Here is a 15,561-nt window from a genome sequence, read left to right as displayed (position 1 = left end):
AGGTGACAGGAGTAACTAGAAATACCACATTATGACTGTGATTGTAACCTTTGTGTTTGACCTCCAAAATGTTTTCAGTTCATCCTTAAGTCAAATTGGACATTTTTGTGGCATATTAGGAGAAATTTGCATTTACAAAATAATTTGTTGGACAAACATACAATCTGGCATTAAAAAAGACTCATCCTCTTAATGGCCCTCATTTATCAAATGAGCGTACAAACCAGCACAAATAGGAGTGGAGAAATACGACAGGACTCACGTGAGATTTACGAAATGTGCATATCACACCAACTCCAGTGTAAGAGCAAGAGGCTGTTGATAAATTCGGCAGCTGAAATCAATCATAATTATCATATCATGCCCTCTAGAAATGCACGGTGTAGAAGCCGCTTCCCTAGAGTTTGTGACATGGAGAGAGAGCGAGAAAGTCTGGCAGTCATCCACAGTTTGGTAGCCTTAAATCAGGCATAAAAGGCAAGCAAAAAAATGCTGTGGAGAGAAATTTTAGCTGCAGTCAACAGCATTTCCATAGTCAGTCCGACTATGGAAGAGGTTTGAATATTTTAATATCTGCTGATGGTTAATAAAACATTTGATGGTTAAACATTTGATACAATTTAGTTTTACCCACTGAGAATAAAAACTGTTTTAATTGAAATAAAGTCAAGAAGAAATGGTCTGACTTGCATTTGGCTATGAAAAGGTGTGTTGCTGCCCTAAGGTGCATCATGCAACAAACTGGCAGAGGCAGTTCGGACACTGGCAGACACTGATGCACCCGAGTTCAAGCATGGCACTGGTTAAAGGGGGGGGGGGGGGGGGGGCATCTCTCATAGGTGTAATGAAATTGCTTTGTGTTGAATGTTTAAGTAATCACAAGTGTGGTTTATCAATGGAACTTATTTTTATTTTGGACAAGATGAACCAGAAAGTGTCAAAGGGGACTCTGAAACTGCCCAAGTGGGGCTAATACAGCAGAAGCGTAAAAACCTTCTCTCGCCTGATGCACGCTTAAGGTCCTCTAACAGAGCTAGATCTGCCATCGCTGAGCCTTAACCATCTCACAGCCAAAGCGTTGTTTAAATACATGACTGACTAAAGTCCCACCTGTCACATCACAAATCTGTTAATATAATAATTGCTTTCAATTACGGGATTGTTTGTTGACCCATGCCTAATAAAGGTAGCATTCCATTCACCAATTCAAACTGAAAGGGTAATTGGGTACACAACTATGTGTGGGATTTAAAAATTATTTTTTTAATTAATAGGCTACATATTTATGCAAAGGATTTGTCCTGATGCACACGTCTTCATCAGTGACATGACATCTGCTACTAAAACAACTCACCAACACCATGAACCACAAGTCACCTCATGTCAAAATCTAAAACTGCGTACACAAACTCAGACCTGATTTCATCGCAGAGTACTCTCACGTTCAAATTGATAAATGCCACAGTTTGCGTAGAAATGAACGTACGCATTTTTTATGCTCATTTTCAGCCATACACTTATTTGATAAATGTGGGTCAGTGTGTTATCTTATTATACAATCAACATGGCTGTTTGTGAATTGCTGTGTTGTGTTTTTAGAGGTGAAATGTCTCTAAAGTGACAATTTTGTTTTGTCAGTGTGTTCAAGATGAAAATGCTGACACTGATGAAAATACTCAATGCAGTAGGTCCCTGAGATTGATTTGCAACTGTCACTACTGAAACTACAAAACCATTATTATTATTACTACTGTGAAAACTAACCCAATTAATCTGGAAATTTTTGCATGTTAGTTTGACTTCAACACAAATTAAGCATACTGTATGAAATATTTTGACTGCTACTTCCTCCTTTAGAAGTCATAAAAAGGACACAGCAGCCCCCTTGTTCCTGTGCAGATACATTATACAGAATCCTCCCAGCATTCCTCTGTGACAGCAGATTTGATAGAGCTTTATCCAACTGTGTGATATAATAATGTGACATTTCAAACACGGTAGAGCTGAAAGTTTTGCAGCCTCTGATGTCAAGGAGAGGAGTCAGGGTTCCAGAACATAGCCATACTCTCTAGGCTCCGTACAGAAAGAGATTCTCATTTAGAAATCATTGAAGCTACGATGTTCAATACTGATTCCTCTGACCATTTGTCATTCAATTCTTTATTCCAGAACCACACATATCCTTTTTATCTCCTCAAAATACAAGTAAATATAAATATTTTGATCTTGTTTAATTTTCATTAATCTCAGGATATCATTGTGATTAGCTTGATTAGTTTAATCTAAAAGGAAATTAAAATTATGATTATTTTGTGTTTCCTGAAAGAGAAGAATGAGGTACAACACTGAACTGTTTTGCGCAGTGGCCCTTGGATCAGTCTGAGGAATTGAATGTCTATAAGGGACAATAAATCACATATAGTTTCAATATATTTTAAAATGAAACCAGTTGAATTCAAGAAGTCAAATAAAATATAACATTCTGTACCTATCTGTTTTTAATAAGGCAAGAAGAGTCTTTTCTCCCACCAAAATTCATGCTCATACTATCACTAACTCCTCTTTACTAATTTGAGGTGCTTGGCTCTCTGCTTTGAGAGTTCTGCAGCATACAAACAAACATAAGTGGATTCATCGTGTTTGTTTATATGTTGCACACAGTCTCCTTTCATCTATCGTGTAATGCTATAGTAATTGTGGTGTTCTCTCTCTCTCTCTCTCTCTCTCTCTCTCTCTCTCTCTCTCTCTTTCCACATCTATGAGGTCCGTGGGTTTTTGGGCGCTGGAGAGGGAGTGAAGGATGTGGCTAAAATTTTCCATTAGGGTGTATTACTTTTTGTCTTGTTAAATAAATACTTATAATGGACTAGATGAAATTTATGTGCCAATCGTAATTTTTTTGCTTGGATAGCATGGTGGTGGAAGAAGTGCACACCAACTTTATTTGCATAAAATTATAAATACCTAGATAAAATAGTACCAGGTAAAAGTAAGAGTCTCCAAAAGTCTACTTAAGTCAGGTAGAGAAATATTTTAAATTGAGTTTACTTAAGTATCAAAATTAAAAAATACTAATTCTACATGATGTTTGTGTTTTCCAAAGGTCTTGTGAAAGGTGTATGTGGTAAAGTTGTTCTGATGCCCTTTTGAACTTGGCAGTAAAAGTACATATTCATCATCAAATTATGTCACTTTCACAATGCAAAATCTTTCTCTTAAAGCTACTATAATTAATGAGTTCAGATAAATGTTGTGGAGTAAAAGTACAAATTCCAATAAAATATAAATATTTAAGTAAAGTAAAGGGGTGGCATGGCTCGGAGGTAGAGTGGCCATCTAGCAATCGATCTATCCTCACTTCCCCCGGTATAGGATAAGTGGAAGAAAATGGATGGATGGATGGATGGCCCTGTGACAGACTGGCAACCGGTCCAGGGTGTATTCCAGCTCTTGCACAATGTCAGCTGGGATAGGCTCCAGACAGACAACCATTGTCACTCACAGCCACGCCTATGGTCAAGTTAGAGTATCCAATTAGCCTAGTCTCTTCTTGCATGTCTTTGGACTGTGGGAGGATGCTGGAGTACCTGGAGAGAACTCATGTAGGCACAGGGAGAACATGAAACTCCACACAGAAAGATCCTGTGCTCAAGAACAACTAACCACTGCACCATTGTGCCACCCCAAACAAATCAAAATAACTGTAAATAAAGCAAACCATGCTATTATGTAAGTAACTAAACAGTAACTAAACTAAACATATTAGGGCAGTTAAATCATATATTGTGGGGCATGAGCTGTATTTGAGCAAATAATATTTTAATATTGTGTTAGCTAATCTCTTTTGCCCATCTGGAAGCATGTGCCAAAATTGTGACCCTAACTGATCTCTTTCTTTGATATTGGGAGTGCCTTGCTTCGAAGCATTTTGAATAAACACAGAAATAACAGAAAATTATAGAATGAAAGAATGTTCATGTTTTATAGTGAAGTTATTAACTTAAGTACACAACTGTTCATACTTTAAGGTTATGAATGATCATGGAAATTATATTTAATCATGGAAAAGTTTTGAAATATTGCCTGTGATAATGTGTGTTAACCCTAAATATGGCAACATTTTGGATTTGAAGAGATAAAAAGGGCAAGTCTCTCTGCCTCATCCTTTATTTAGTGTTTATTTGTAGTTGACAAACCTGTTTGGAGGTGCATTACAGTTACCAAATACACAGGACTCTATACACTCCAGTCCAATGGGTACCAGAGAAATAGAAAGCAAAACTGCAGATAAACATTACAGTATATATTGTATAGGAACAGTACTTCAAAGTATGTGTGTACAGAAATACCAAAAAATGTATGGTATAAACTAGTATGTGCAGTGATGTGTTCACCTGTGACACAAAGGTGAGCCTGTCAAAAGGTTTGTGACTATTTCAGGAATTCCATGAGTTCATAGTTCATTTCATACTCTCAGGGATAATCATTTACATTTCATGTTGCACCCTGTGCCTCATTTGCCATTAACATTTTGGAGAATATAATGTCACACCTTCTTTCTCAGGTTGAGATGAGAAGATGAATGCATTCATCATGTTTTTAAATGGGTTCTATTTATACAGTGATTTTCATCCTGAAAGTGATAGTTCAACCAAAAAGTTTATTTTGCCTTTTAGATATTCATAAATAGGTATAAGGAACTCACAAATTGTTTTGTCTTCTACATTACTTCTATGGAATTCTAAAATGCAGAAGGAACCAGCCATGTATATTTAGCCACTAACTGCTAACAACAGCAAACTGAAAAAAATTCAATGAAGCATCAAATATAGTGTCAATTTAAAAACTCTCAAGCACATTGTCCAGTATGATTTACTTCATCCTTATACACCCTAATGCATTCAGTAGAATAAACTCACTCACTCTCATCCATGCTCTTCCACTCTCATTCTCACTTGTTCATATTAGCATTTTAAACAAGAAATTATTATGTGGTTTACTGAACATAAGGCTGAATACGTGTTTTGGACAGTTTTGCTGTTGTCAGTGGTCAGACTCCGTTAGCCTCATGTGAAATGTATTTTACAAGATCCATCTGCATTCTAGAGTCACAAAGTTGTGCAGTGAGGAAAAAAAACATTTTTGTAAGCTCAAGACACCTAGACTTGTGAAATATAGAGCAAAATCAACTTTTTAGGTGAAATATCAATTTAACAGCACTCAAAGTGCTTTGTAGTGTTGCTTAACTAACCAAATACGCAGTCACACACTGATGGAGGGGGCTGCTAAGCAAGATGCTGCAGTTAGGATATTCTTTCTAGTATCATGCTCAAGTAAAAATTAACATGATCTCTGGAGGAGTCAGAGGTTGTACCAATAGCTTTTAAGTGTACTAGATGGCCATGTTATTGGGCGTCATGGCTTAGAGGATAAAGCAGACATTTTGTAATCAGAGTTCAACCTCCACTATCTCCGGAGCCTGTATCAAAGTTCCCTTGAGCAAGGTACTGAACCTGAGTGCTTTTTAAGATGAGGTTGGTGCAGGCTCACACTACCTTCCAAGTCATGCATGTTCCTCTCCACTTAGTGATAAGTAGAGAGCTGGAGTCAAGACAAGGTTGATCTAAGCATTAAGACTTGGGAAAATGTACAATATGTTCAGAGCATTTTGCAACAGTTTGACCCAACACCCCACTACCCACATGTTGGTCGAATTTTTTGTTGTTGTTGTTGTTGTTTTTTTAATATAGTCCCCATGTTTTCTCTGTTGTGATTTAGGTCATGACATGCAAATCAGTTTGTGATTAACAGAAGCTAAACTCATCACAAGAGCACATTTCAGATATGATATGCAAGGATGGCCTCACTCAAAAATCATCTTTTTTATTTAAGAGCAGATTGCAGTTGAGCACTATAGATTATCCAGGTCAGGTCAGATATAAAAAAAAAAAAACATTCTGACAAATAGTTGCATGATCATAGGTGGTGAAATTGTACAGCATTAATGAAAATAATATTCATTAAATTCATCAGATAAGAACAGGTACAAAAGAGCTGAGAGATTTCAGGAACTGTTTGAAAAGATGTAGAAAGATGAGGGTGGACCAAAGAGTCAATCAAATGAAACAGAAAGATTCTGAGAAACCACTGAAAATTTGTGGAAGTGGCATGATTAACTGAAGAGATTGTGTGGATGGCAGAGTCAGTTTGCTGAGCTGTGGCTGATAGAGGGTTGGGAAAACAGCAGATCCAGAGGATAAACAAGGGGAGAGAGGTTTGAAAAGGGTAGTGGGGTTGTGGCTAGAGCTGATATGCCAAGCTGAATGTTAGGATCTCTTCGAGAAGGTTTAAATATTGCTTCCTGATCGGAGCAGCAGGGGATACCAATAGTGACTGACAACTCCTGGATGTTACCAACTGAGAATTATGTGCATGAGAATGTATAATTAAGTGCAGGAGAATGCAGAAGAGGAATGAGCTCTTGGGATAGATAGGGGCAGAGTGAATCTGTCCTCCAAAACCTGAAGGTTTTTTTTTTTCACCCTGATCTCACTGACATAAATAAAATGACCTTAATTTCTTAACACTGCATTATGTGGTGGTGGGGATGGTGGGATCATTTTTAAAATATGTGTGCTAGCATCATAGAAACAATAAGTGGCATAGGAATGAGTCCTAATACTAAAATACTGGCCGATATTCCTAAAATAATAGTTACTTTCCTTACAGTAGAATCTACATCTGGTGAAAAAAACACTGTTAATACAGTTACAGTTATTTATTTATTTATTTATTTATTTTGTAAGAGATACTCATAAAATTGAAGAATTTGCATCTTGGCCTCTCATCTTTATGCTAAGATAGGCTAACCATACAGTATCTTAACTGCAGCTCTTTACTTACAGTAATAGACAGACATTAGGTTGATATCAATCTTGCAAAATAAATCTTTGAAAGTTTTTCTCAAAATAATTAACCATTCCTTCAAACCTCATTTCCTCTCAGAGGAGATGGTCCAAGAGCAATAAGGTTTCTGTGTTGATAATTAAAACATTTTCTTTCTCTGTACAGATGAAATTCACTGATGCAATGCGCTCCAAAGCTCGTCTATCCATTACAGGATCGACTGGTGAGAATGGCCGTGTTCCGGTGGCTTACCTTCATCCAGGGTTACCCATGAGCCTCAGCATGACTGATCTTTCCTGACCACACCTGAGCCAGTGCCTTACAGCCAATCAACACACATCCCCACTTCTTCTCTAACGTGAATGGAATTACTTGCTATCTCCTTTCTAGACCAATCACCACTCACTGTAGGTGATTTGTCCTGATACTCAATCTAGAGATTAGCCAGTCATCTATTTGAAGAAGATCTCACTCTCTAAAATCCAACCTGGAGAGACTTGAAAGATGTTGTCCTGCTGCCTCTTGGCTGTCAGGCTTCCACTAAGACCTGCCTAATTATAAGGTCAATCATAATATGAGATGGTAAGATGGCTGGTCATTCACAAATTCATAAAACACAATCAAGCACAGTGGACAGATTTATGAACTAGACACACATTATTGTTTCATACATTTTTGCCATGGAGACTCCTCTTGTACAGAAAATAAGGACAACAGTGATGATGACATTAATGCAATAATATTATCAGGGATCTGATTAGAAATTGTGGTTATATAATTAGAGTCTTGATTATAAATAATGCAAGTCCAAACAAAACTGACATCCTTAAAAAACATTTATAACGTAGCAGTAATTCAGCTAAAATATACTTAGTGTTGCTAATTGTTTCCCTTACTTCTGCCTAAAAAATCCCTAATTAGTAGAGACTTTTACAATACCCAAGAAATGCCTGTATAGGTGTGCATGTACACACACACACAGATACACAAACACACACACACACCCACACTACATACTATATATAATCTCCGGTATGAGAATACATACAAGATACACAGGGATGGGCAAAAAAAGATGTGATGTCAGCAATATAAATGTAACATTTGAACATTTGCGACTTAAGCAACTTGTCATAGTTGAAAAAACACACCAAAGTACTGCAGTGAGGGACACTAAGAATAAAGGGTTTGAAAGACTCCCGCTGACTGCAGGATTATCCAGGGATAATATCAAGACACTGCAAGTCTTTCCCTGGGTATTACATTTTTTTTAACTAAATCCATTCGTAATTTGGATGACACCACAAACACAGGAAAAAACGTTGATGATGAGGTTTAAACAAAATGTGCTATACAAAAGATAGATAGATTCAATTAAAAAATAGAACCAAAAAATTATTTTGAAAAAGTGCTGAGACATTAATTTGTTGCTTCTTTGGATAAGGTTAGCTTGCTTTAAGTTTTAGGTTGGTACTCTGTTCACAGATTAAATAATATCCTTGTTGATTCATGTAGTGTTTTAACTGACGTAAATTTACTTTCACCTCAGTTTACATTGTTGCTTATTTATGAAGCTATAGTGTTTTTCTTATCTGGAGCATGTGGCAAAAGGGTTCAATGGTCAATATAGGTCATGTGTTATAACTGCTTTTACTTTTAATATTGACAACAGCTACAGTTGATGTGATAGTTTTGTAGAATATAAATATGGTCCGAAATATGTCAGTAGAAATGGAATTTTAAAAAATGAATTTGAAGCCAGTCATTTGAATTTGAATTTAAAATGTTTTCATCACTTTGTATTTAAAAACCTAAACCTGAGTCATCCGTCCGAAATTGATGTCCAAATTGTATTTATTTTTCACAATTAAAATTCCCCTCTCAAATTCAGTATCAGTTTATTGAAGACCAATCAAGAGCAGATTCATAAAATTTATCTTTCTCATATCCTGCTGGAAAAGCTGTTTTCTTTCTGTTTTTCATTTTTGGTGTGATCAACTAAACTACAGGTCATTATGGCTGAATACACACAAGAGCTATTTCACCTGAGTTTTGTTGGTTTTTTCAGATGTTGAAGTGATTGTACAGGTCAAAATAAACACATGCTACTGCTAAAGCCAAAGCCAGGAGGGAGAGCTAGTAGCAAGTAGTGAACTGTGTGAATGTCTAAATTAAAAAAAACTCAATATCACTGTTCAATTATTAAGGCACAAGTAGATCTGATTAATTACTTGATCAACATTAAATGAATAGGTGGCAAAGAAGATGGTATATAAATCAATATTCACATCTTTCAGCTGCAACGGCAGTTTAATACACAAATCTGCCAATTGAAGAAATGCAGCAGAGACACATTGTCTTTAAACATTTCCAATCTATCCAAATGACAATGTATGGTTTCACTAACTGACAAATATTAAACAATAACACCACATAAAACCCATATTACTCCAGAGGTCAGGGTCATTTTGGGGTTCACAGATTATAGAGCATTAGCAATGTTAGCACCATGCAAAGAACAAGCAATCACCCATTTTTAAAGGGCAGTGAAACAGTGGAAGTAATCTCTATTGTGTTTGATGCAAGAAAACAGCAAAGCTGATTTTAAGTGTTTCAGTTGTTAAATGTCACTATGAAAGAAAGTTTAATAGCAGATATTGAGAGGATTTAGAAAGCTGTTTAATTCAGCAGTAGAGGAAGAGCAGAAAACCTGGATGTATTTTACCAGCACTGTCACTCAGGGAGGAGGGATTAAATGTGCCCAACCAGGCAAAGGGCAAAAGGTATGAACATTACATTTGGGAAGACAGAACAAAGTTTGTTTTTACAACTTGTGAATGAGTTGTAACCTGAAAAAAAGCCATCAACCATAAAATCAGTGCCACCATTTCAGTCAGCATCTTAAAGGAAAAATACACTTGTTTTCTTAACTTATAGGATGAGTAACATGACATCACTTTGACATTGTCACAGGGTTGTATTTGTTGACCTGAACAACCACAGAGCCACAAAAACAGGTTTAATAAGATGAATGGGTGGAATGCCCCTTTTCTAGATTTTCTAGTTCTTCAAATTTGTATTTTGTGTAAGCCCATCCCTGTTTAGGTCATTTCATCAACCCTGACACAATTATACATCTCTAATCAGCACAGCAGTACACACAGACACTCATTATTCCACATAATAAACACTCACGCATACCCTGATATTTGCACGTGCAAATGCACATAAATTTGTAAGAGTTCTGAAGCCAACTGGATGATTTGCCAAATATACCCTAAACCAATCAGAGCTCTCCATGCTCAGTTAATGGCAGCTGCTGATATTGAAACCTGAGCCAATAGGAGCTCTCACTGCTGTGGGGTGGATGAACTGTGAACAAAAACCTTCCTTTTGTTAAATGCACTGCACTGATTGCGGAAATGAAGAAGAGGAGGATGAAGAGAACATTTGCATGTCACTTTGAAGGTTGTTTTTTTTGTTGTTTTTTTTGGTTTGATTTGTTTTTTCTTCTGTTTTCTTTTAGATGAACTTATCAGCCTGAAGTGTTGTGCCTGGCTGCATTTTAGTGTTTAAAACTAGTAATAATAATAATAATAATAAAACAATATTAATTGCAGTATTCATGTAGTTGTTGTTATGTACAGTGTGTCATTTAAAAGCTCAAGTCTGCTATATTCTTTCTCAAGGAAGCTGTTATGTGTGCTGCTAGTTAGAAGCCTGCTGGTTAGCTAACAAGCTTCTCCCGTAATGTGATAATTGGCCAATATGTGATAAATGCAAGGTAACGGAACTAAAATGTCTCCACGTCCTTTTCTCTTCATGGACTTCATATCATTTTGATGATCATGTGAAATAATTATGATGTCATGATGTTATACAGAAATGTCACATGAAACGGTTCCCACATATGTCAACTATGGAGAGAAATGTGAAAATGAATATTAACTGCACTTATGAATTTGCCTCTGGTTTAACTTTTTATTAAACTCATCATTTTTGACCACAATCTTGTAAGATACTGTTCAACAGAAAAAAAATTAAGTCTTAAACAGGTTCCATCCAGGTACTCGCTTCCTCCCACAAGTCAAAATCATACTCTTGTCCAGGGTGTATCAATGCCTCCCATCCTATAGATAGACCAGTTGCTGTGATACATTGTTACCACTATATTGGGCCTGACAACACTGACCTCTATAAAAAAAACAACAACAGGGAGCTGCAATACTCGAAATTCCTCATGATAATGAATGATTTTCATCCAAGTGGGGCACCATGCTTCATCTGGAAGAGTGGCTGTGTAGTACCTGTAGGGTTTCTGGCTTGAGACTATGTCAAAATGTCCTTAAAAAAGTTACTAAACCTTTCACCAAAAAATGAAAATTCTGTCATTATCTACCCACATGCTAATGGAAGTTTTTAAGTTCCTTAAACACTGTAAAATGCTTTGCAGTGATCTCCCAAACAATTGAAAAAAATGGTGACAGATTTTCAACATAAAAAAGATATAAATAATATACATAATAAAACTATAAAATGCCTCCATACTGCTTGTACGAAGTAATCCAAGTGTCCTGAAGCCTCAACATGCCAAATTGTGTTGAAAAACATGATTGACGCCATATTTTTAGCTTTACTGTTCCCTGCTCTGTAGCTTAAGAGGAGTGAAAAGTGAAACTAGTGCCCTTTGATGTGACCTGGTGGAATGCAAAAATGCAAACATCACCTTTGTTGAGAGTATTCCACATGTGTACCAACATTAATGTTATCACTTGTGACTTGAGAGATCCCTTATTCTCCTGTAGCTATGGTTTATTACTGTTGGGAGGCAGAAAAGCAGTTACAACGCAGTTCTGATTGGTTTGATAACTTTCTCCTTTCTTATTAAAATTATTTCATTATTATTATTATTATTTTGCTATTTTAGATGAGAGGGGTTCCAGACACAGCTGCAGATTTCAACCGTTGAGATTGTTGCCCATGCTACCCAGCCCTACATGTTTAATTGGTGGTTGTATTATAATGGGTGGTTTTCAGTGATAATGCAGCCATGTACCAGACCAACATGAGGAAGAAATGTCAGCATCATCAGCTCAGAACAGAGAGACAAGGTCAGGTAACAATGTACTCAGAGTTATGCACACTCCCTCAAACTGATGACTAAAGTAAAGGATCCTGCAACCAAGACAGGATTCCTTCTAGAAGATATTGGATACAGTGTAGGGGTGTAATGGCACATGTTTACTTAATTCATTGCTTTGATACGGATCTTTTGGTATTGTCCAGGGGTCCTCAACTACAAATGTTAAAGGTCCAGAAATGATTTTTTGAGGAAGTTAAAGGTACGTGTCCATGCGCTTTGCATATAAAATTTTGGTGTTTGTTTCCTTTAGGCATATGAGACACATAGGCTTAGTGCTCAAGGGGGTAGGATGAAGAAATACTTCAATCCATTCTTCATTGAATCGATGATTTTCACTGTCAGTCTTTCTCTTACTAGCACATTTATTCACATTCTGTGGTCATGTTGTTGGTAACAACTGGCGTAGTGACGGAATGAGGGAATTACTGCTGCAAAATCACGAACTCTCACTATTCCTATTCTTGTGTGTGCGTGCTGTGATACAACAGAACAGTCTGGCTTGCTGTCGCGATAACTTGCTGATTAATAGCCCACAAATAATATGTTGTGGGGGATGAATAATAATAATCGTGGACCCTGGGCAAGTTCAAGTTGTTTTCTTTTTTGAAAACTATAAATTACCAAGGGTCCACTTAGAGGTTACCGGTCGTTCCGGTCGTGGACCGCTGTCCGCCAGTTGAGGACCAGTAATATAGTCCATAGGTGTACCTAGCAGATGCAGTTTTGTGTAAACAGGAAAACACAGTACTGATTATATCAAATCAGTTGGAACAGCAGACATAAATTGGGCAAGTCATCGCAGATCTCTATTTTTTCCATCTATCCATCCACCCATCCATCCATTTTCCTCCACTTATCCTGTTAAGGGTCGCAGGGGGGCGGGAGCCTATCCCATCAGCTTTCGGGTGAGAGGCGAGGTACACCCTGGACAGGTCGCCAGTTCTATTTTTTCCTGACAGATCTACCTTTTTTTTTTTCATCATCTAGAACAACACTAACTGCACAGAAAAAATGAATAGGGAGTTTAACAACATTAGAAAGAATACTTCATGAGTACCTCTTCGCATGAAATTCATGGAATTTGTGAGGAAGTAGAGCAATGATGTGTTTTGTGTGGGACAAAATAGATCCATCAAAGTAATGTCCATAAATTTGACTTTATCAACACAGATCATGCAGTGCAGTTGTTTGAGTGTGGTTTAGCACAAGGTATCCTGCCACAATCAACTCAGAAACATATTGGCCCAAATACACCAAGATGTTCCATAGTAACATTTTTAAACTCCTGTGATTTTTTTTTTTTTTTTTTTGGTCATTGGTGATGGTTTTTGTTTTGTTTTTGACCATTCTGTTCTGTCATTTATATGCCTAGAGGACCAATGGGGAAATCAAATTGAGCTGGCTTGAAAAATTTTTTTTGATTAATTGTGCGGTCACATGTTGTCTCATGCAACAAACTTTAAGTCAAGTCACATCACAACAAAAGTTATCTTATGACACTTTAAAAGTAGAGTAGGTCTAGCACCACACTCCTTCAATAAATTTACTCCCAACAATTCTCCATGAGCAAACACATATTGCAACAGCAGCAACTCGATGGGAATGGTCATCTGCATATACAGCTCATGTACCTCTCCCAAGAAACCAATGTGGTAATCTGTTCAGGTGATCAGATCATCAGGTGATGAAGGCAGGGTATAGGAGTGGTCCTAGTAGAAACAAAGGATAAAAATATTATAGTTCCTCTTTATTTTACACTTAATCACACAGTCAGCCACATCTTTGCTGGTAAAAGTGATGTCATCTGTCCCACATTCTTCATCTCATCTTATACTTGTATTTTTTAATGAAGACTTCATCATTTGAAGGTGGGTTTGACCATGCTAATTCATTGTTTATTTTGAAAAACAGGTAACATACAGCATAGTTCTTCCTCCTGCTCCTTTCCTATCATGGATGTGTAAACTGAGTTGTTAAATTATTAACTGTATATATTTTGATGAAACTATATACGACCGTGAGCAGGATAAATTAAAATAAATGAATGAAAAGAATGAATGAATGCGCGGGAATACAGTGATTTCAATAACATCGGCAAACAATTCTCTCAAAACTATGTTACAATGTATACAACGTTCAACATAGTTCCACACAGCACAGGTTTGAGGGACCAGGGCTGTGTCCGAATTGCCAAGTGGGAACCTACGTCCTACTCCTACAACCTCAACACGACGGCACCATTTCGGGCACCCTAGAACATTGGTGGTGAAGCACGACCTCTGCTGGCAGAGCACTGATACCGCAAATAGGTAGACAATACCAACGAAGGCCCCCACCTGCTGGCCTGGCTGTCGCACTGCACTCCACTCAGAACGCACCATTCACTCATTCTCTATTATTAAGCACATTAACGCACCTGTAAGTCATTAACAATAACTATAAATGTTCGTGTTGCATAAGAATGGGAGACTGTTGGTGGTGCAAACTAGGCTTGCGTGTCCACAAGTTTTTAGGGGACGAAGTCCGCGGTGCATAGGTAGCTCCGTAGGATGCGCCTGAACCGACTATAATGTGGGCGTGTTTAGGCTGGAATTTAGGTAGCGAAGTCGGTGGCTACTGGCGCCAATTGTGGTTTCGGACAGCCTACGACCTACTCTGTGACCTACGATCCGACTTACTTGGCAATTCGGACGCAGCCCTTCTCTGCTCCAATGCTGACCACATCCAATATGGCGGCAACGGTGACGTACAGCTCAGCGCTTGGTGCGGCGTTTATGTAAATACTGTGTCTATGGCTGTTACCTGTTACAGTCTACGTCAGCCTCTAAATCTACCGAGCTAGCTACCAACTAATCAATACAATAGGTGGCGCTGTTCACATCAGTCCACTTAGGCTGCGCTCCAGTGTTAGCACCAGAGAAGAAGAGGAAGAAAGACAACATTTCTTGCGTAAGACTGGGGAATTACTGGTACTGTTTTACTCTACGTCACAGCTGATGAAGATTATCCATGTTCTAAACTGTAAGCCTTTCCTTAATGCTAGCATTTGCTTGCTTATTACTTAGAGTGTGTTTATCTACCTGTGGCGTCTAGTTAGCTCTGTGTGACACTGATTGGGGGTTTCTGCAACGAAATGACAATAGTCCATTTAGGTCGTTGCTGAGGCTTGTAATGTATGTGAACATAAACTGGCTAGCCATACGTGTACATGAGGACGTTGCATGATGCAGAGACGTTCCATCGCCAGGTGGGATCAGATTATCTTGGAATCAAAGCAGGCAAGCCTGTCCAAACAAGGTCATACGGAAGATCCACGTGTCCCTGGCTATGATACACAACAGCCTATTCTACCTACTCATAATGAACAGCACCAGTACAACATAATACAAATTTGCTAATTGTTACAGAGGCCTGGACTGGCAATAGAAAAAGAAATATTGGTGCCACTGGACATATGTTGTTAAAAGTCTGTGATTACTTCGTGGCTAAACACTTACATCTGTAACAGTTTC

General features: G+C 37.7%; 2 protein-coding genes across 8 annotated transcripts in view; both read left to right on the top strand.

The window, feature by feature from the left end:
- The window catches only part of LOC147256967 (glutamate receptor 2-like), a 106,746-nt gene extending 98,830 nt beyond the window's left edge, over window positions 1-7,916 (top strand). For 2 of the 4 annotated variants that reach the window (XM_086210681.1, XM_086210680.1), the window contains exon 19: window positions 7,072-7,916. In XM_086210681.1, coding sequence (XP_086066807.1) covers window positions 7,072-7,206 — 135 coding nt within the window. In that variant the 3' untranslated portion in view covers window positions 7,207-7,916. The remainder of the gene's footprint in view (window positions 1-7,071) is intronic. The other 2 variants (XM_086210679.1, XM_086210678.1) reach the window with 1 other exon arrangement.
- A 6,855-nt stretch (window positions 7,917-14,771) lies between these two features.
- LOC147256966 (uncharacterized) overlaps window positions 14,772-15,561 on the top strand; it is a 6,910-nt gene continuing 6,120 nt past the window's right edge. For 3 of the 4 annotated variants that reach the window (XM_086210687.1, XM_086210684.1, XM_086210685.1), the window contains exon 1: window positions 14,772-15,070. The gene's annotated coding sequence lies outside the window, so the exon portion shown is untranslated. The remainder of the gene's footprint in view (window positions 15,071-15,561) is intronic. The other variant, XM_086210686.1, reaches the window with a different exon arrangement.

The sequence above is a fragment of the Aulostomus chinensis genome, chromosome 8 (assembly GCF_037954235.1).
Source record: "Aulostomus chinensis isolate RoL2024-O1b breed Wild chromosome 8, RoL_Achi_v1.0, whole genome shotgun sequence".
Classification (NCBI taxonomy): Eukaryota; Metazoa; Chordata; class Actinopteri; order Syngnathiformes; family Aulostomidae; genus Aulostomus; species Aulostomus chinensis.
The sequence above is the reverse complement of the archived record's forward strand: the minus strand, read 5'-3'. Positions and strand labels throughout refer to the sequence as shown.